Source organism: Somniosus microcephalus, chromosome 33 (assembly GCF_052327205.1).
Source record: "Somniosus microcephalus isolate GS21.2 chromosome 33, FLI_Smic_1.0, whole genome shotgun sequence".
NCBI classification, from domain to species: Eukaryota; Metazoa; Chordata; class Chondrichthyes; order Squaliformes; family Somniosidae; genus Somniosus; species Somniosus microcephalus.
This window is the reverse complement of record NC_141019.1, coordinates 23,364,615-23,384,925: the sequence shown is the minus strand read 5'-3', so window position 1 is coordinate 23,384,925 and position 20,311 is coordinate 23,364,615. Positions and strand designations below refer to the sequence as shown.

General features: G+C 44.1%; 1 protein-coding gene across 1 annotated transcript in view; it reads left to right on the top strand.

The window, feature by feature from the left end:
- smarcd1 (SWI/SNF related BAF chromatin remodeling complex subunit D1) overlaps positions 1-18,139 on the top strand; it is a 53,715-nt gene extending 35,576 nt beyond the window's left edge. Inside the window, exons 9-13 of the mRNA XM_085972732.1 lie at positions 2,778-2,875; positions 4,570-4,705; positions 6,551-6,673; positions 11,670-11,771; positions 14,895-18,139. Of these exons, the coding sequence (XP_085828858.1) occupies positions 2,778-2,875; positions 4,570-4,705; positions 6,551-6,673; positions 11,670-11,771; positions 14,895-14,948 (513 nt within the window). The 3' untranslated portion in view covers positions 14,949-18,139. The remainder of the gene's footprint in view (positions 1-2,777; positions 2,876-4,569; positions 4,706-6,550; positions 6,674-11,669; positions 11,772-14,894) is intronic.
- Positions 18,140-20,311: the final 2,172 nt, after the last annotated feature.

Genomic DNA, 20,311 nt, shown 5'->3' with positions numbered 1-20,311 from the left:
TGAGCCGCGTTTTTCAAACTGAATGGCATTCGGAGAAACTCAAACGGCCCGAACGGTGTGATGACCGCCGTTTTGGGGACGTCCTGAGGGTGTACGAGAACTTGGTGATATCCGCGGACGAGATCCACCTTGGAGAATACCGAGTTGCCAGCCAGATGGGCTGAAAAATCTTGTATATGCGGTATTGGATACCTATCCGGTGTAGTGGCATTGTTCAGGCGTCTGTAATCACCGCAAGGCCGCCATCCGCCGCCCGGTTTAGGGACAATGTGCAGTGGGGAGGACCAAGGACTGTCGGAGCGTCGGATGATCCTGAGGCGCTCCATGGTCTGGAACTCTGCCTTTGCAGCTGCGAGCTTGCCGGGTTCCAATCTCCGCGCCCGAGCGTAAACCGGCGATCCTGTCGTGGTGATGTGGTGCGCCACACCGTGCTTCGTGACTGCTGCCGAGAAGGTCGGCCTAGTGAGCTCCGGAAACTCGCCGAGCAGGCGCGTAAACCCGTCCTGCGCTGGAACCGCACAGGCGACCGACCAGGACGCTGCGGTGGCAAGGCACCGCGTGGAAAGTGGACGCGTTAATGAGTCGGCAGTGTTGGACATCGACCAGAAAGCCGTTGGCACAGAAGAAATCGGCCCCCAGTATGGCCTGTGATACTTTAGGTGTGATAAACTCCCACACAAAACGCTGACCGCCGAAGGTTAAATTGACTCTCCGTTTTCCGAATGTGCGGATAGCCGTCTCGAGGGAAGGACCGTGACCGCCGGATTGCAGATCCAGCTTTGAAGCTGGCAGAATACTGCACTGGGAACCAGTGTCGCATAGGAATCATCGCCCTGTCATGGAATCCGTAATGTAAAGAAGTTTCCCCGCTGAACCGACTGCCATGGCGAACTGGACGTGTTTTTCAGGCCCTGTCATCCTTCTCGAAGAGCGCGGGCTTGCTGAAGTTTTTTTGTTTAGCGAGAAACTGCAGGGCGGGCGGCAGCATCGAGCTTTGGCGCCAAAACGGGCATGATATGCACACCAGCCTGCTGGAGGAGGGCTGGGCCTCGCACGCGTGGGTGAAGGGCGCCTCGTGGCTGCACAACACTGCTGTGTAACAGTAAAAATCTTGTCGGCCTCTGCAGCGAGCTCGGCACAGTCCGTGATTGCAGAGTTGGCCAAGGCCGTCTGAACCGGTTCAGGCGGCTGGCAGAGGAAAAGTTCGCGGAACAAAAAGCATTGGGGTTCCGACCCCAAAAGCGTGAGCATCTGGCTCATCAGTTCCGATGGTTTTGAGTCCCCGAGGCCGGGCATAGAAATAAGCCTGCGTGTGTGCTCCGACTTATTGAGGCCAAAAATCTGTAGCAAACGAGTTTTAAGAGCTTCATACCTGCCCTCGCCTGGTGGACTGCCAAGGAGGCTGACGACTCGCGAGGCCGTGGCGCTGTCGAGAGCGGAGACCACGTAGAAATAACGGGTCGAATCCGCTGTAACCTCCCGGAGTGCGAACTGCGCTTCTGCCTGGAAAAACCATGCTGCTGGTTGCTGTTCCCAGAACTGCGGCAGTTTAAGGGCGACGGCATTCGTGCTCATCCTGGAATCTCAACGAAAGTTGTCAGACGAGATTGGGGTCACCAATGTAGGAACGGAGGTTCCTAACTTAATAACGGAGTTCAACTCAGTGAATCAAAATAACAAAGTTTAATGAACAACGAAGTTAACTGGTAAAACTACAAGAGAAGCTGTATACAGGTCTGCTCAGGTTGCAAGGCACTCGACGACTGCTGGAAGGTTCTGGAAGCTGACGTCATCGCGTTCTTCGCACCACTGGTGGTCACGTGATCGGTGTCATGACGTCATCACGCAGAGTGCAGGAAAGTACATACAGTATAGTTAACAGACAGTTTAAAGGTGCAGTCCGCAGCTGCACTATATAATGTAGTTAAAGGGATTATTATTAATTGCTCTGAGTCTCTTAGTGGCTCCGCCACATTACTATGTATATGGAAACTAAGCCGATTTGGGCACTGATATTTTCAAAAACAAAATACTGCGGATGCTGGAAATCTGGAAAAAAAAAAACAGGAAATGCTGGAAATACTCAACAGATCAGGCAGCCTTTGTAGAGAGAGAAACCGAGTTAACGTTTCAGGTCGATAACCGTTCGTCCGATCTGAAACGTTAACTCGGTTCCGCTGTCCACTGCTATTTTCAAGCTGGCACGTACTGTATTAAAATACAGAACCACGTGAAAAGTAGTAGACCTGGCTTTTGAAAAATATTGGGCGATTTTTGCTTTCTAGTTCATGGTTGAACTCTCGAAAGGCATTTGATCAACCACAAGATAAAAATGAATATTTACAATTAGATCGTCTCTTCTATCGAAATATCTCCAATCTCTTCACATAATGAGTAACTTTTTGGAGTGCGGAGGCTGCTATGTAGGTGAATGTGCAGTCATTCTGCACCAGTAATGTTGCACAGCCATGAGATGAATGACTTTTTTTAAGGTTCGTATTGGTTAAGAGCTAGCCCTGAGGTGCTGATTTAGATGTGAACAGTGCAAAAGGTGTCGCGATTTCTGACTGAATCAGAACTTCTCAATGACTGTCAGACATTGTAGTTGAGTGGAGTAGCTTTGAGCACTAATGTTTAGTTTGGAATTATAGTTGGTATTCGGATTATAATATTCATTGTCTTAACAAATTGCAATGGTTTTTCAATGGTATACGCAGCTCTTACTTTGAACTGAAAACGGAATCCTGTTTTTATTGAATATGCTTCTTTTGCTGCAGATCTTTGAGTGTCAGCGAATGAAGTTCTCGGAAATCCCTCAGAGACTACATGCTCTGCTGATGCCTCCTGAACCAATCATCATCAATCATATTATCAGGTGAGTATTGCTGACATTGTTCCTGCTGCACAAGAATTTGAGCTTTATCCGTTAATAAAACATTCTTAAATATTGACCCGGAATTTGCGGTCAGCGGCAGAAGCATTCGCCGCTGGCCCCAAAGAAATCTACCCTTTTTGACACGTGCCATTTAATGGGAATCCCCTCGCGCAATCTACTGTGATGTCAACAAGCTGTCTAAGCAGCCAATCGCATGGCAGAATCCTCACAGACAGTGAAGCAGGAAATGAGAACCTGCTTTTATCCAGACTTTTTAAAAATGTTAGAGCAAAACAAAGATTGGGGCTCTTACACGGGGGATAAGGCAGAACCTAAAATAATCTTGAACAAACTTTTTTTTAAATATAGATTTTTGTTTTTAAAGTTTCTTTAAATAGTAATTTTTATCATAATGGAGAAATTTGATACTCCACAAAATTAAAATTAATTTTTTCAGGGCCATAACCTTTGTTTAGCAGTCAATACGCTGTTAAAACCCCAGTTACACCGAATCCAAAAGGGTCGAACTTTTAATGGGGTATTTCACAGCGCTATTACTGTGGAAAAGCCCAAGTCTTTGTCAGTTTCACTGATTTCCAGCTATGGGAGGGCGGAGGTGGGGTCCCCAACGCAGCCAGTGTCGGAGCAGTGAATGACTGACTGGAACTTCAGGATTTCCGCATTTAGATGTGCATGCGCTACATCCTGGGGTCGCGGTCAGTTTCAAAGTGGTAATAGTGGCAAACGCTGTCAGTTCGTCGTTATTACCCACCGCAAATTCCAGCCCATTAAATTCTAACAACTATACTGTAAATGTGTTTCTCCAAATACACTCTACTAATCTGTTTGGACATAGTTTCTTGAGTTTTCATTTCACTGAATGGGTTCTATATGTGGTTTGCTGTATATTTCACTGGTTCAAAGCTTTACCAAGTGTCAGGACTATACTGTTCTAACTTTCTTAGACTCCAACTCAGGCCTCCGGTCTGATGCATTTACCCTGCAGAAAGCCCATAAGAGTTCAAAACCAGCAACTCCTTGTGGAGAATCACTAGTGCAAACATGTAGCCTGTAACTTCATAACATATTGGGCTGTCAGTGTTGTGCCACTTTCATTTAGCCTGTGTTGGATGCTAAACTTGAGGTATCTATACTCTAACCAGACTAATGCATGTAGTGAGCAAATATAACTGCAGCTTCGGTGCATATCATAGAAACATAGAAGTTAGGAGCAGGAGTAGGCCATTCGGCCCTTCGAGCCTGCTCTGCCATTCAATGAGATCATGGCTGATCATCCAAATTCAGTACCCTGTCCCTGCCTTCTCTCCATATCCCTTGATCCCCTTAGCCTTAAGAAATATATCCAGCTCCTTCTTGAATATATTTAATGAATTGGCCTCAACTGCCTTCTGTGGTAGAGAATTCCACAGATTCACCACTCTCTGGGTGAAGAAATTCCTCCTCATCTCTGTCCTAAATGGCTTTATCCTTAGACTGTGACCCCTGGTTCTGGACTCCCCCGCCATCGGGAACATCCTTCCTGCATCTCTAGCCTGTCTAGTCCTGTTAGAATTTTATAAGTTTCAATGAGATCCCCCCTCATTCTTCTAAACTCCAGCGAGTATAAGCCCAATTGACCCAATCTCTCCTCATTGTATTCTATAATATAATCCCATCTCCATTTGATGTTTCAGTGTGGACCCAAATGATCAGAAGAAGACTGCTTGTTACGATATTGATGTAGAAGTGGATGACACACTAAAGACTCAGATGAATTCCTTTCTTCTTTCTACTGCTAGCCAGCAGGAAATTGCTGCTCTCGATAATAAGGTTAGCTTGGAACATTCTGACTTTTGAGTACATTTTTGGTTCTGGGCAAACAGCTTTGACTTTACACCAGCACTAACTGTCGTGTAAATCCAGTGTTGCGACCTGAGTGAAGACTCTCTGCACCTCGCTCTGGTGAGATGACCTTTTATTGAAGCCCTAGATGGTGAAAGGACTGTGTATATTTTGAATTCAGTTGTAGTCCTGAGACTAGAGATTGTACATCCAAACTAGTCAAACCTCATGCGAGGCTAGAGATTAGTAGGAATTTTTATTCTCTGATGGAATGGAATCTGATGAATTGCTAATTCACTAAGCTCCTTTAAAAAGAAGTTGGATGATTATCTCGCAGAAAGTGGGATTGAAGGCTTATGGCGTGTTAGTCAGTACATGACAAATATTTGGATTTTTGTTGGTTTTTATCTGATTTAAATTCCATTGCCTGGGAATTTCTGGGTTGGGATGGGTGGAGGCCCTGCTAACGTGGATGATATACTGGGGGGGCAGGGAGTGTGCTCTATGAGCCAAATAGCTTTTTCCCAGTCCATGCTTCGTTATGTACTTACAAAATTAAATGTTCATCTTGATAAATGTGTAAGATTCAAAAAAAAGTTTGTTCTTCATTCACGGCTTCCATACGTTCCTCCATAGGAATGAAGCCTAGCTTGATTATTTCTTGGGAATCCGTGTACTTAGTTTGCACCTGAAAACTCTGACATTACAGCTAGGTGGTGCCTCTTCCCATGCCATCAAAACCCCAGGAGCTGCGCCTCAGAACAAGTTTTTCCACTCAGTGAAAAGTGTGTTCACGTCACTTTGAAGAGTGAGGAAAAGCTGTGGTTTTTCCTTGGGTGTAAGTTAGGCCAGATCTTCCTTGTCCTCTTTATTAAAAAAAAAAAAAAAAAAAAAAAATGTGTAAGGCCTTTTTTTCACGCGTTAACCTCTAAATTGAGATGTTGCCACTAATTGACAACCTGCAAAGCATCTGCTCCTGTATAATTTTAAAAATGATTCACTTCAGGGGCACAGTATTAAGAATCTGAATGAGAGATTACGTACATTGTCAGAAGGCTACACATGAACTTTGTGTAACTGTTGCTATTCCTCCACAAAGTGACTTAAATCTTAGGCAACATTCTTAAAAAGCCAAAAGCAAAATGCTGCGGATGCTGGAAATCAAATAAAAACAGAAAATGCTGGAAACACTCAGCAGGTCAGGCAGCATCTGTGGAGAGAGAAACAGAGTCAACGTTTCAGGTCGGTGACCCTTCGTCAGAACTGGAACGTGAACTCTGTTTCTCTCTCCACAGATGCTGCCTGAGTATCTCCAGCATTTCCTGTTTTTATTTCTTAAAAAGCCACGTGCCCGATAAGAAAGGGTTTGTAAATCTTTCACAGAACAGGCAGAGCTGTTGTGCAGACTGTAAAAAAGATGTCTCTAAGGATTGGGGCTTGTTCATGTAAAACAATTGCCTGCCCAGTTCACTTCTCCTCACCCCGCCCATAGCCAGCTTATCCGTGTTGAGAGTCTTGAGTAGTTCTGTAATATTTTTGTCTGCATGCTTTAGAGATAGTGCAGCATTGAGGAAGAGAAGAAAAATTAATAACATTTGTGAATTTGCTCTATATAAAAAACAAAATTGCCCCTAACTGTTGGGGTTTTAACTATTAAGCTGAAGAACATGTACAGAAGAGATTATTCGGGCGATTTCCACAGACCAGATAAAGTATTTTCTGAGTTAATTGCAAAAAGAGATCTAAGTAGCCTGTTTGTCAGAGAGCATAGGTTTGAGGTTCAGTGCAGCTCCCAAGTATAAACCGTGTAACCCTGCTGTTTTACTCGCACAGATCCATGAAACAATAGAGACCATTAACCAGCTCAAGACACAGAGGGAGTTCATGCTGAGCTTTGCCAGAGATCCACAGGGCTTCATCAATGACTGGCTGCAGTCACAGTGCCGTGACCTGAAGGTACGTATTTCACCAGCTGAAGCCATGTTTATCTCTTTTGGCTGTGCATTCTTCTGACACTACATCACCGTGCATTGTATTCCTGAGGGAAACTAGTTTGTAAAACTACTTCAGACATGAGCATTTATTGGAATAATGTTTACTTATGAAGACACAGGAAGCACGAGTCAAAGTTCTTTACTTTCTTACAAGAGGCGTGTATTGTGTGGAAGGGAATTTAATAAGTATTTGATCTCTGTACCTGAATTTTTTTTTATTTGACCCGAACTACTGTATTCCCAATCTCAGCTGTGTCTGGTGAATTGTTGACTAACTTAAGATTAGATTTTTTATTTTCCATTATTATAACACGCATACATCTGTACACTGTTGGCACAGTATACAGGAAGCATAGTTCAGTGTGCACAATATTGAAGTAGAGAACGAGAGGGAGTAAGCCTTACGTAGAGGCATGCACACAGCCCATATGTTCTGGTGAGAGGCATTGGTGATTGAGTGTACTCCTGTGGCAGTCCTATTGCTGACTCTTGATTCTCTTGGGTATGTCGCTTTAACTTGTGAATTGCCACAGGCAGGTCGGTTAGCGCACATTCCTTTTGCATGGCATCTGGGCTGATTAAACTGTGTAAAAGAATAGGGTGCCAGAGTGCCCTTCTAGATTAAAGGACAGAGATTGCTGCTTGTGATTTCAACATGGGACGAGTTTCTGATCTCCCTGCATCTTGACCTCCAGTCTGCCATTGTAAACTGGTTACGCCATCGACGTACTCATTTGTAACACGCAGCCTCCCTTTCTGCTGAGTCATGCTGGTATTATCTGCATTGTTGTATTAGGATTGAACAATCCTTCAGAAAGCAAGACTTCAACCAAACGCTTTAACTGCTCACGAACTGAATTGGTAGTTGTCCTGCAGGAATCACATTGTGTTACTTTATTTTGCACTGCTGGTACTCCACATTGATTCTCCTGATGGCCTTTTTATTTAATAAAAAACACCCAGAGCTGGGTTTTATTTTAAATCCCAAAAGCCAGATTCTTGCTCATTGTTGTATCCTGCGCTTACAGCCACCAACATAAAAGCTTAGGAAGCCTAGGATGGGAAAATGTCATTCAATCCGCCAAGCCCTTTCTTTCCACGGGCCGTGTACAAACCGCTCTATCCTGGGCTCGATTCAACCCATTTCACCATACAAAACAGTTGACAGTATCAGCAGACAATGCCTAATGCATTTCTATGACATTCCTGTGACTGTTAGATTAGTGGAGATGTTAACCCAGCTTGTGTCTGTGTGCACTTCCTGTGAACTTTTCCCATTATAATTCCGATGTCCACATTTGTGGTGGAGGCTGCCCATCTGGACTTGTTTTGCTGTCATTACACCTTCTATTTCCTCTCTTTCCCCCCCCCCCCCCCCCCCCCCCCAATAGTGCCTCCAGCACTGCCACTGGGTGTAATTAGTGTGGTGCATTTGTATGGACGGTTTCCATTATTGATGTGGACATAGGAAGCTATAATAAAATAAGGACACAATGTACAACTTGAAAGTGGGCACACAATTCCAGCTGCTCACCCTGGTCCAATTATCGAACCCTGCGTCAACCTTAAGACTTGTTCTTGACTCCCATCAGGGGGGGGGGGCCATCAAGCCTGTGTTTTAAAATAGCAGACTGAGGAATGTTTTATGAAGGAATGAAATTGCCCACTAATATCACTGAAAAGAGGAGCAGTGGTGTCCTGGCTAATATATATCCCTTAACCAACATGACTTTATAAAAAAAAAACCTGATCATCTGGTCATTATCTCATTGCTGTTTTGGGATCTTGCTGTGCGCAAATTGGCTGCCGCATTTGCTTACATTGCAACAGTGACTGCGCTTCAAAAGTAGTTAATTGGGCTGCAAAGCACTTTGGAGCATCCTGAGGTCACGAAAGGCGCTAAATAATGCAACTGTGTTCGTTCTTTCTTTACAACCAGTTTGACAGCTATCTGTAAGCGGAGAGCGTGTATTTTCACAGGGATGGCACAGCAAATGGCTTGGCTGTAAACCCGGTGAGAGTGGTGTGCAGTAAGGGTGCACAAATAACCGACTGAGATCCAAATCCACACATTGGGTGCAACAGTTTTGCACCGCTGCAGCAGAAGCTGCCTTCAGACCATTAACAACAGATTTAGCTTTACCCTCGTAGTCTACTTTACATAGCCTCAAACACCAGCAAACATTTCCGTTTCCATGGCAAACCTGAGCTCTGCATTCTGTTTGAGGCAATCAGAGGTTCAAAGGAATCTTAAATTTGACCCTCGAATTTATAGAAATTTCAGCTCAGGAGGAGGCCATTTTATCCCACTGTGCCTGTGCGAGCTCCACTCTGGAGCTATCCAATCCCATTGCCCTGCTCTTTTCCTGTAACCTTTAATAATACTTTTCCTCTTTTGAGTGTATTCTGTCTAAAATGCTGTGATTGACTCGGCTTCAACAGCTCCCAGTTGCTGTAATATATTCCACATTCTGATAATCCTGCGTGTGAAAAATAATCCTTTTAACCTCCCCCTTATACTTGTACGAATCCTGAATTTATGCCACAATTCAACCAGTGAAAACTATCTTTGACTTTACCCCCTCAAACCCTTTTAATGCTTCTGTTTGGCCCCCCCTTAGCCGCCTCTCCTCTTTTCTCTGTTGAATGCACCTCTAGTTTCTCAAGCCTCTCACCATAACTATTTCCTCTCCTCTTCGTAAATATTTGTTGCACCGTTTCCATGGTTCTCATATCCTTTCTGTAAAACTGTTACCCTAGTTGACGAATCCATCACCACCTCCTTGCCTTTGTATTCAATGCCCTTTTATAGAAAATCCAGGATCCCATTAGCCCTTGTTACGGCTTTCTCCACTTGCAATTTTGATTTTAAAGTACTACATATCTGCACCCCATGATTAGATGCTACTTCACTCCTTGAGAATTTTACCTTTTAGAGTATATTTCTGTTATCTTTACCTTCTTTCCCCCCCCCGGCCCAAATTTTTCACTTCACATATATCTATGTTGAGCTGCATTTCCTATACAACTGCCCAGTCCCCTATGCCCTTTTTGCATTCTTCCTCAGTCCCCCCCAATTTGGTGTCATTAGTAAACCTTGCTAATCTCGCTCTGCCCATGTCCAAATCATTTATGTCTATGGAGAGCAAGAGCAGTCCCAACACATCCCTGCTGTTAATACTAGCTGTTTTTAGTTTAAAAATGTACAAATGGACTTTGTTCCAGTAGAAATAAAAACGTTTCCTTTTGTTGGAACTCGAGTGCGCAAAGCAAAAGTAAAACTCGGAGCCTCGAATTGCCGTGGTCTGTACTGGTCTTGTTCTAGAATTGTGCTGTTGGGTACAAGGGCCACACGTGGTTCATGATTCATTGCTTCCTTCTTGACTATTATTCAGCAGGGACACTTCTATCTCTGTCCTTGCCAAATACTAACTAGATTTGAGTGTTTAACTTTAGATATCAGTTGGCTGCAAGTACATGGCTTAAGTCATGATGCATTGCTGCTCACTGCCAACAGCCATTCTCTCTCTCGATTCTGCAATGCGTTGGATGCTACAAACTTGAGCCAATTACGCAGTGGAGCTAAATTCAGGGCACCAGCAGCAACTACACGTTACTCTTCATTTCTGCTTGATGGGAAGGTCCATACAGACCAGTGAGGCCAAAAATGCATTGGTGGCCTGTGTGAGTGGCTGAGCTCCCAGCCTTCCCGTGGCCAGAATAAAATGATGGCCTGTGACCGCCTGCAGCGGTCTGCTCGTACTTGCCAGCGGCGTTTTCATCCTGGGTGAAACCACATTTTAGGGTAGCTGTCAGCAGCACTGCAATCTAACCTGAAGCCTCACGTCGCAGAACCACTTCGGGAGATAGTTCTGTGATGCGAAGTCCTGGCTGCTGTAGATCATCCCTGCCCCTTTTACTATTACAGGGGGATTCCTGCAGTAGTTTGCACTGCCACTCTTGCCACCAACAGTGGAGCTGTGGCTGGCAGCAGACAGGCTGTGTATAAGGATACAGTCGTGGACTCTCAACCTAGAGGTCATGAATTCAAATCCCACCGTGGCGCATTGTGAAATTTAAATCGCAATCTAGTCCTTTGTGGGCTGGTGCCAGAGGAAAAAAAGCGCATGAAAGCTGCATTGTTTTAAAAATCCATCTGGTTCACGTCGTGCTTTGAGGGAGGGGAATCCTCCACCCTCCTATGTCTGGCCTACACATGCCTCACTCCCACGCTACATGCCACTCCTATGTAAAAACAATCACTATTAGAAGGCCCACCCACACCCTGTGAACAAATTTGTTTTGTGAAGTAGCAATGTAGATGAGCACCTGTAAACCAGCACGGCATTCAGAAAAAAAGAACAGCAAAAGCAAGCACTTGGCTTTTATGGATTTTTTTTTTTGCAACAGATAAAACTTGTGAAATATTAATGTTGCGAAAGAGTAGAGACCCGTCCTTATGGTGCAAATCAGCCGTGATCTGATTGAATGGTGGAACAGGCTGGAGGGACTCAATGGCTTACTCCTGCTTCTATGTACGTGCCTATTATAAGACAGTTAATCATAACCTGGCTGCCTTACTAACAGCACACTTCTATTTACCCTCACACATTCCCTTGCTTTCTGCATTACACCCCAAAACAAATTTGAGCACCTGCTTCACTTTCTCCGGCCACCTTACATTGCAATATTCGCAAGTTGCGCTTTGTTCTGCAGCATGAAGTGGCAGGAAGGTGCATTTCAACTGCATCTCCGATCCTGTGCGTTTCTGCGAAGCGCTAATGAAAGGCAAAGTGCTATTGCCAACGAGCCTTCCATTCCACCCACTGACATTTTGATAGCGAGTGAACTTGGTCTACCCTCGTGACTTGCATAGAATCTGAGGAGCCTTCGACACCATTTATTTTTAAATTGCATCTGTCTATTCCAGTCACTTCTTTGATATTTTGTATTTGTAGTCTATGACTGATGTGGTAGGAAACCCGGAGGAGGAGCGCAGAGCAGAATTCTACTTCCAGCCCTGGGCTCAAGAAGCTGTCTGCAGATACTTCTATTCTAAGGTACGAATATGATAAGACCTACCAAACATTGGGTGAAATCGTTGTTCCAATTACTTTGCATAATAGATTGGGGACTGGGTGGATATTTCTCATTCATCCTAAACCTGGGTTTAGATCCATGCCGTATTGATGGGATGAATGTCTCTCGTACCTCCACTGTCTGAAGTCCCCGTGTGAGATTGAGTTTGGGGTAGCGTCAACCAACGTTTGCTCTAAGCTGGGTGGCCGCACAGCTCTCTGCCGGCCCCGCGCAGCCCGGGACCGGCTTTTCCAATGTTCAATTTCACGCATGCGTGAAACTGTGAATGGGCGGCACAGCCCCTTAAAGGGGCCACGCACCCAAAAGAAATTAGGGGGAACATTGCTGTCAACCCTCTTCCTCACCAATGCACAAAATTGCCCACAATTGGACACAAATTGGCAATCGTGCTCAGAGGCCAGAAAAATCACTGGTTTGGGAAATGGGGGGGAAAGTACGCTTGTGATATGAAAGCGTTTTCTGAAGTTAAGGCATGTTGTTGTAGAAGAGGGCAAGTTTATTTGAGCTAGCTCACTGGTAAATATACATTGCTGGGCTCTGTACAAATCTGGACTGTTGAACAGGTTTTCCTTTTATGTATTTGTGCTGGCTTCTTGTGTGACCTCCAGCACATTGTTATTAAATTGTTCAATCATTAAGTGTATATCTACTCCCTGAACCAAACTGAGAGGTAAAGGGAATATTTGAATTGCAGAACATTAACTGCACCATGCACGGAGAAAAGATCCAAGCCCTTCACATCTTCAGGACACTTCAAAACGCTTCACAGCCAATTAATTACTTTTGAAGCATGGTCACTTATTGCTAAATGTGGCACAGCAAGGCCCCACAAACTGCAAAATGATAAATAGCCAGTTAATCTGTTTTTGGTGGTGTTGGTTGAGAGATGAATGTTGACCACGGCACCAGGAGAGCTCCCTGCTCTTTGTGAAGTGCCATGGAATCCTGGGGCCATGGTTTAATGTCTCTTCCCCCAACCATCCAGCACTCCCTCAGAACTGCACTAAATTGTCAGCTTCGATTATGTGCTTGAGTGAGGCTTGAACCCATGATCTTCTGTCTCAGGCAAGAGTGATAGCAACTGAGCCAAGTTAACACTTCGCCATGGTTTTCAGGGCTTCAAAGATCAGTCTAACAAGAGAATGACTAATTGGGATGGATGAGCTAAAAAAAATTGCTTTAATGGGGACATTTACACAAATATAAGATTCATTACCCCATACATTCATTTAAATGTATTATCCTTGAGTTTTCCCCTTCTGTTTTATATACAAGGAGGAAAAATGAACTACAGAATCCAACCATTCCAACACAGACTTTAAATAAAGGGAAAATGTTTAGAAAGATTTTATTTATAAAAACCTTTTGAAACTGCAACCTTTGAACCATCCACGCACCATGAGCAGCTAACTCAATCGGTTGTGTACCTGCTGAGTCGCTGGCTGCAAAGTATGGTATCCCTCCTTGCCCACAGGGAAGGTAAATCTACAGGTTTTCATGTTCCTGCATTTTAAGCAACTAATGCACGTTAGCTATTGTATAAATAAAATGGATCCTGGTGTGACGTGGCATTTAAACAACTTGCGGGCCCAACTGAAGCAACATCTTTGGGGCATCTCTGCTCTTGTTATGCAAACTGTTCTACTTGCTGAGATGTGGGTTCACATCAGAACCCATGTGGCATCCTCTATCCTATTTCAAGAGATACAGGGGTAGATTCCCCTGTCGTCCGATAGCCCCCCGGGGAGGCCATTTTGATGGCAGGGCCTCATTGGCGTCAGGATGACGAGTTGCGGCTGGAAATTCATAGGAACAGGAGGCGGCCATTCAGCCCCTCTTGCCTGTTCCACCATTCAATAAGATCATGGCTAATCTGCGACCTAACTACATATACCTGCCTTGGCCTCATATCCCTTAATACATTTTGTTCATTTTAAATCTGAGATTGATTTTGTTATCAACTGCCGTTTGTGGAAGAGAGTTCCAAACTTCTACCACCCTTTGCGTGTAGAAGTGTTTCCTAACTTCACTCCTGAAGGGCCTGGCTCTAATTTTTAGGCTATGTCCCTCCAGCACCCCTTCCCCGTGCATCTTGCTAGCTCTGGGCCTACAGTTATATAGGGCATTGGTGAGACCACACCTGGAGTACTGTGTGCAGTTTTGGTCTCCTTACCTAAGAAAGGATACACTTGCCATAGAGGGAGTACAGCGAAGGTTCACCAGACTGGTTCCTGGGATGGCAGGACTGTCGTATGAGGAGAGATTGGGTCGACTAGGCCTGTATTCACTAGAGTTTAGAAGAATGAGAGGGGATCTCATTGAAACGTATAAATTTCGGACAGGGCTGGACAGACTGGATGCAGGGAGGATGTTTCCCCTGGCTGGGGGGGTCGAGAACGAGGGATCACAGTCTCGGGATACGGGGTAGGACATTTAGGACTGATGAGGAGAAATTTCTTCACTGAGGGGGGTGAACCTGTGGAATTCTCTACCACGGAAGGCTGTGGAGGCCAAGTCACTGAATATATTTTAAGGAGATAGATAGATTTCTAGACACAAAAGGCCTCAAGGGGTATGGGGGGGGAGAGAGCGGGAATATGGTATTGAGATAGAGGATCAGCCATGATCATATTGGATGGCGGAGCAGGCTTGAAGGGCCGAATGGTCGACTCCTGCTCCTATTTTTCTATGTTTCTAAGACGGTAGATTGATTGAGGGCGGGGCAACGGGCCCAGGCTATTTTTGTGGAGAACTCCGGCTCCTCCTTGTCCAACAGCAATAAAGAGGAACTTACCTTTGGGGTCCTCTTCGACCAGGCTTCCAGCTGACCCGCTCTTCCCAGTTCAGTCCAGAAATGCCAGTTGGGGTCTTCTGTACGTGATTTTAAATGGGTCTGACTTGGGGCCACTCTGTCGCCAAACCGGTAGGCCAGGGGGAGCACGGTGACTGCGGCAGTGTGCCATTGCCCGCTGCTTCCGCCAGGGCAGGAGGCCTGAAAAATCATCCTATTGTGTGTTATATCTGTTGCAATACCTTTTGTTCTAAAGCTGAATTAGCAACTTTTTTCCTCTCATTTGTTTTAGGTGCAGCAGAGAAGACAGGAGCTTGAACAAGCCCTTGGCATCCGCAATACATAAGAGATCTGCGTGGCCTCGTCCCAAGAGTGGCACCGGGTTGACACGAGATGTCTGGGTTCAAGGTTGAACGCAGTTTTATACGTGCACAAAGATTTCCGTTACAGTGTACAAACTGTAAAACTACATGCATCACTTGCACAAAATAAATCACCGCATAGTCCTTGTTCTCCTGAAGTGTTCTTTGCTACCTTTTAGTACAACTGACACGTTCCCTTTATAAAACAGCATAGGATTAGAAAATCAAGTTAGCTTATATTGGGGAAGTATAAGCCACAAGTGGTGACCTCAGTAATTATGTAAAATGGTATATAAATGACCTAGTAGTACTACTAATAGTGACACATTAGCAAACTAGATCAGACAGATTTGATGTTATATTTGCTTCCTTTGCTGCGTATTTTTGTTGAAAGTGGCAAGTATTTTGACCACAGACTGTGATTCCAGCTACCTTCCTTAATACCCGCCCTCAAAGAACCCTGTGCTTCTTTTACCAATGGAGTGTTCCTTAAAATCCGTGAGACCGTGCCGGTGTACTTGCAGCAGTATTGGTACCTGCCTGAAAGCGGGTCAGCGCTTCTTCACCCCTTCATGTCGAGGCTAAACTACGCCACTTGACAACTCTTAGGGGGCCATGTTAGATTACAGCGTTTTTTTTAAAAATCCCCCAAAAATCACTAGCTTGCAAGTAACCTAGATTTATGAATCCCTCTGTCTCCAATCCATTCTTCCTGTCTTCTTGTTCCTTCTGAGGCTGATTCTAATTTGCACCGAAAGGTTTCTTTCCTACTCTCATTTTCTCTGGTTTGAAATTCATCTCGTTAGTATTTGACAAGTAAGAAGTTACACGAGTTTAAAATGAGTTTTGCTCTCAAATTAGTGAATGACTTTAAAAATCACTCCAGTGCTGCTTTATTTACTGGGTCGAATGTATTTTATGTATTTTTCTTTATTCCTCCTGACTCCTATCAGAAGCTTCAAGGCCAGAAATGAAGAGATAATTTTGTCTGGCTTTAGACAAGAAAACTGTTGTGCATAATTCCAATTTAAAGGTGGCCGACTGGCTATAGTTGCTTTACCTGATGCATTGATAAAGGTGTTACGTATGTTCCCTTGTTTATGTATCATTCAATTCTTAAACTTAAAGGTTTGTGTGTGCTGTACCCTAAACATCACCCTTGTACTTTGCATTAGTCTTAATAGAACTCAGTACAATTCTACTGAATGGTCACAGTAATAACTGTAGCAAGATGTTGGTGTTTGGGAACTTTTCAAAACACACTTTAATCTTGATCAAGGCACAAAATGGTCACTCAACTTTTGTCCTTGCCATGTAACCTCTGACCTCTGTGAACATGTATGTAAGTCCATGTAGCAGTGAGTGAACCCCAGTTCAATAGCTGTACAAACTGCAACAGTTGGACTCAGTCTTCGAAGAGTGCAGCTTCATAGGAGTCAATATTTTGTAGCGATTTAAAGGTTAATTAGTTTTAAAAAGTGAAGGGGTGACAAACTGATACACAACCATTCCCTGTCTTTGCAGCAGCATTGTAGCAGCTTATGCTAATCCATGTGTGATTCCTCTTCTGTGTGAACCACATGTTATTGTATTAGCCAAGTTTAACTTTGTGGCATTGAAATCAGTTTCTTCACCTAAGCCCATTATAACTTGATTCTACCATTCAACTTGGAAAGAGTTGATGCCACCCTCTTGAGTGTGATAAACCAGGTTTCCCCAGCTCCCTGTTTAAAAGAAATTAATTGCGAGTGTAAATTCTACAAATCCCCATAGCTTAAACAAATGGATGTATATGCTTTGATTAATTTTCAGCGACCAATAGCGTACTATCCACTGGATCAGACACTGCTCTAATGCCCTCTGTGGCTGTGTAGCCTGTTGACACTTGCTGTCCCGGCTCTCCAATAAAGAGCGATCAGCTGGGCAAGATACTGGACCAGGAATCAGTGGCAGAAAAAAGGATGGGCAAAAAAAGTTGTTTTAAATTTTTTTAAATGTGAGATTTGTAATGCTAATCTGAAGGGGAAGAGGACCGAGTAGTTCCACCTTCCCATGACGCTGCAGAAACTGTTGTCATGCCGACGCTTTATTTCTGCACTGTAAACTTAAAATGTCCAAGCATTTTTTTGAAACCTTGCTGATCTGGCTTCTGTCTTAGAATTTTCTTCATTTTTAGATCTGTGTCCCAAGGTTAATCAATCTCTCTCATTAAAAAAAAATCACCCAAATAGGTTGGGTGGGGGGAGGGGTGGGCATTCCTGGTAGCTCGGTGGATAAATGCAGTCTATGGTATGATACTTAAGCTATGCATCAACAGGGAAGCTCCAAGTTCACTTGCTGGTTTGCTCTGAGTTTGGCCCAGTTTTCAGTTGGGGCCCTTACAATTGGCCTCAATGTCCCCAGGCTGAAAAGGGAAAAGAATTAGCCAGAGTTCCCACTCCTCATCACTGCCCAGTCACCTTTGCGGGAAAGTGCTTTAAGTGTGGATATGCGCCACAGACCGAATGAGCTGTTTGGCTCTCCGTCATTGAATACCGTAGCAGTATTCAGTATCTAGGCTTGCTCGTGAATAGTTCCTTTGAGACGGTGGGGCAGGGGGAAGACTGCCAACACCCATGAAACCATAACTTCGGAAGATTAAAGGGTTGGAGGGGGCAGATCTAAAATATGTCATTGGATAGAATATGAAAGTAACGGCAAGTGGCCTTCGCCATCAGTAACTGACTAGCTGGACATTACAGCTGAAGATAAATCAGTTATATATCCAGTGACATTTGAAAGGCTTTTCTTAGTTACGCTGCAATTAAATAGATAATTGAAACCACTTACTCAGACTGACGTTTGAAGTGGTTGCCGTGTGTTTGATGGCCGAAGCCTGCTCTATATTGCCAGGTGTTCTAGGGTCTATTTTATTCCAGTTAACCACCTCTGCCAAATGTAGAAGAAACAACATGAAGGCAATTTGATTTCAAACTCTTCCTCGCCTTCTCTTTCCAAGTATGGTATGACTGGTTAGGATGGGAGTAGTCACGAATAGAAGCTGTATTTAGGCAGTTGAAGCTCTGCAGTTATTGCTGCAATAAACTGTATTTTTACTAAGTATTTTGAGGGACCAGACTTTTGTACTGTATGCTTGTATGTGTCACTCAGTTTTAATAAAACCTTCAATACAGAATGTTACTGTCTGATTTACTGCATTTAATGCTGAAGAGGGGGGCGTAGCATCGTGAGGCTGCTCCTGCAGCATCTTGATGCAGTTTTGTTCAGTGCATGGCGGTTAAATTAGTGATTTCTTTTAGATATATATTTTTTTTAAAAGGGCCTGCAGCTTTAGATGTTGAAGTGTTTTGCCGTAAGTGCAGTATTTATCTGTTATACTAACAAAGGGACAGGTTACCTGAAATTATAACCAGTTCCAGTGTCACTGTTACTCCAGAAGAGTTTTGGGTCCAGCCATATTTTACTGCATTGACAAATAAATGACCACCAACTTGTGTGCAAAATACATTTCTTGCTTAGCAACGAGAAATGAACTGAACTGGCTCGAGTGAGAAGCCGGCGGGGTGTTTTGTTTTTTTTGGTTTGCAAACTTGTTGAAATCAAATTGGCAATTTGTTTCTTCTTGAAGTTAATGACTATGATGAGTGCAATTGGTGTGTCCTAGCAAAGTAATTACAGTATAACCACAAGCCACGGAATGAGCACTTTGGATGAGGCCAGTGAAAATGGGTGTACTCCAGTGCAGTGCTGAGGGAGTGCTGCACTGTCGGAGGTGCCGTCTTTCGGATGAGAGGTTAAACCGAGGCCCCGTCTGCTCTCTCGGGTGGACGTAAAAGATCCCGTGGCACTATTTGAATAAGAGCAGGGGAGTTATCCCCAGTGTCCTGGCCAATAGTCATCCCTCAATCAACATCACCAAAATAAATTATCTGGTCATTATCACATTGCTGTTTGTGGGAGCTTGCTGTGCGCAAATTGGCTGCCGGGTTTCCCACATTACAACAGTGACTCCACTTCGAAAAGTACTTCATTGGCTGTAAAGCACTTTGGGACGTCTGGTGGTCGTGAAAGGCGCTATAGAAATCTTTCTTTTAATAAATGAGACATTTCGGATCTTGTGGGCTGTTCCACAAAGCATAGAGGTTTTCTTCCTTTCCACCCCCCCCAAACCCCCCAAAAAAAACACACACACGCTGTTACAGTACCAAACACAATCTGGACAGTGAAAACTCATTGCAAATTGATGGATTATAGGAAATAGATAATTACGTGAACATAGTTCAGTGTAATTGAACTATAACAGGTGCACAATGGGATCTTGAATCTTGGCAATCAAGTGCTTTATATTAAAAAAAAAATCTCCCCATTGTCGATACAGCCTGGACTTTCAGTATATGCAGGGATAGAAATCCAATATTTTACTGGTAGCAACTCAAGCTATCTACACATTGGGTTTGGTAGCCTGATTGCAAAAACTGAATTCACCAAAGATGACTTGGTTTTTATGATTCTTCATGCATGTTGCGGCCCGATGACATCATTGAGACCCGACTGTAATCTTAACTCTGGCCTGTGCGGGGAAACCACCTGGAGTTAAAATGGGGGCCACCAGTCTCTCTCAGAACTTGAAAGGTGATGTTCAAAATCCTGCAAATTTGCTTATGAAGGGTTCAGTTAGTTCAACCAAAAGGGTGTCCTTAATTTGTTTCTCAAACCTGTTGTAGTGGGCCAGCAGAGTAAAGCTTTAAGTGTGTCAAACTTTTAAAAGATTTCATGTAATCTCTGCCGTGTTCAGCAACGGTTTGTTGTGCAGTGAGAGATATGAGCAGTGAGACCCACCACTTTTAGATTCCACTGTAATTTTAACTGTAATCGCAACAAAAAAACTTGATGATGTAACCAAAGTTACCTCAAATCTATGGTGTCCACACAGATAAAGTTTGCTTTGGGTGCTGTAATTGATTGGCATTGTGATTCTATGCTATTGCCACCTATTCTGCTCTATACCATGGACTCTGCCGAAACTGCATAAACCGTAATGAGCTTGAATGACCAGTTGATCTGATTTTACTCATCATTTTGGTTGACCAGAACACTGGGAGATTGCCCTGTTCTTGGACAATACCGTGGGATCTTTAACGTCCACTTGAACAGGCAGGTGGGGCTTCATTTTAACATAGAAACATAGAAGATAGGAGCAGGAGTAGGCCATTCGGCCCCTCGAGCCTGCTCCGCCATTTAATGAGATCATGGCTGATCATCCAAATTCAGTACCCTGTCCCTGCTTTCTCCTGACCCAATTTAAAAGCCCAGTACTAACATCTGACCCAAAGGACAGTGAGGGGAG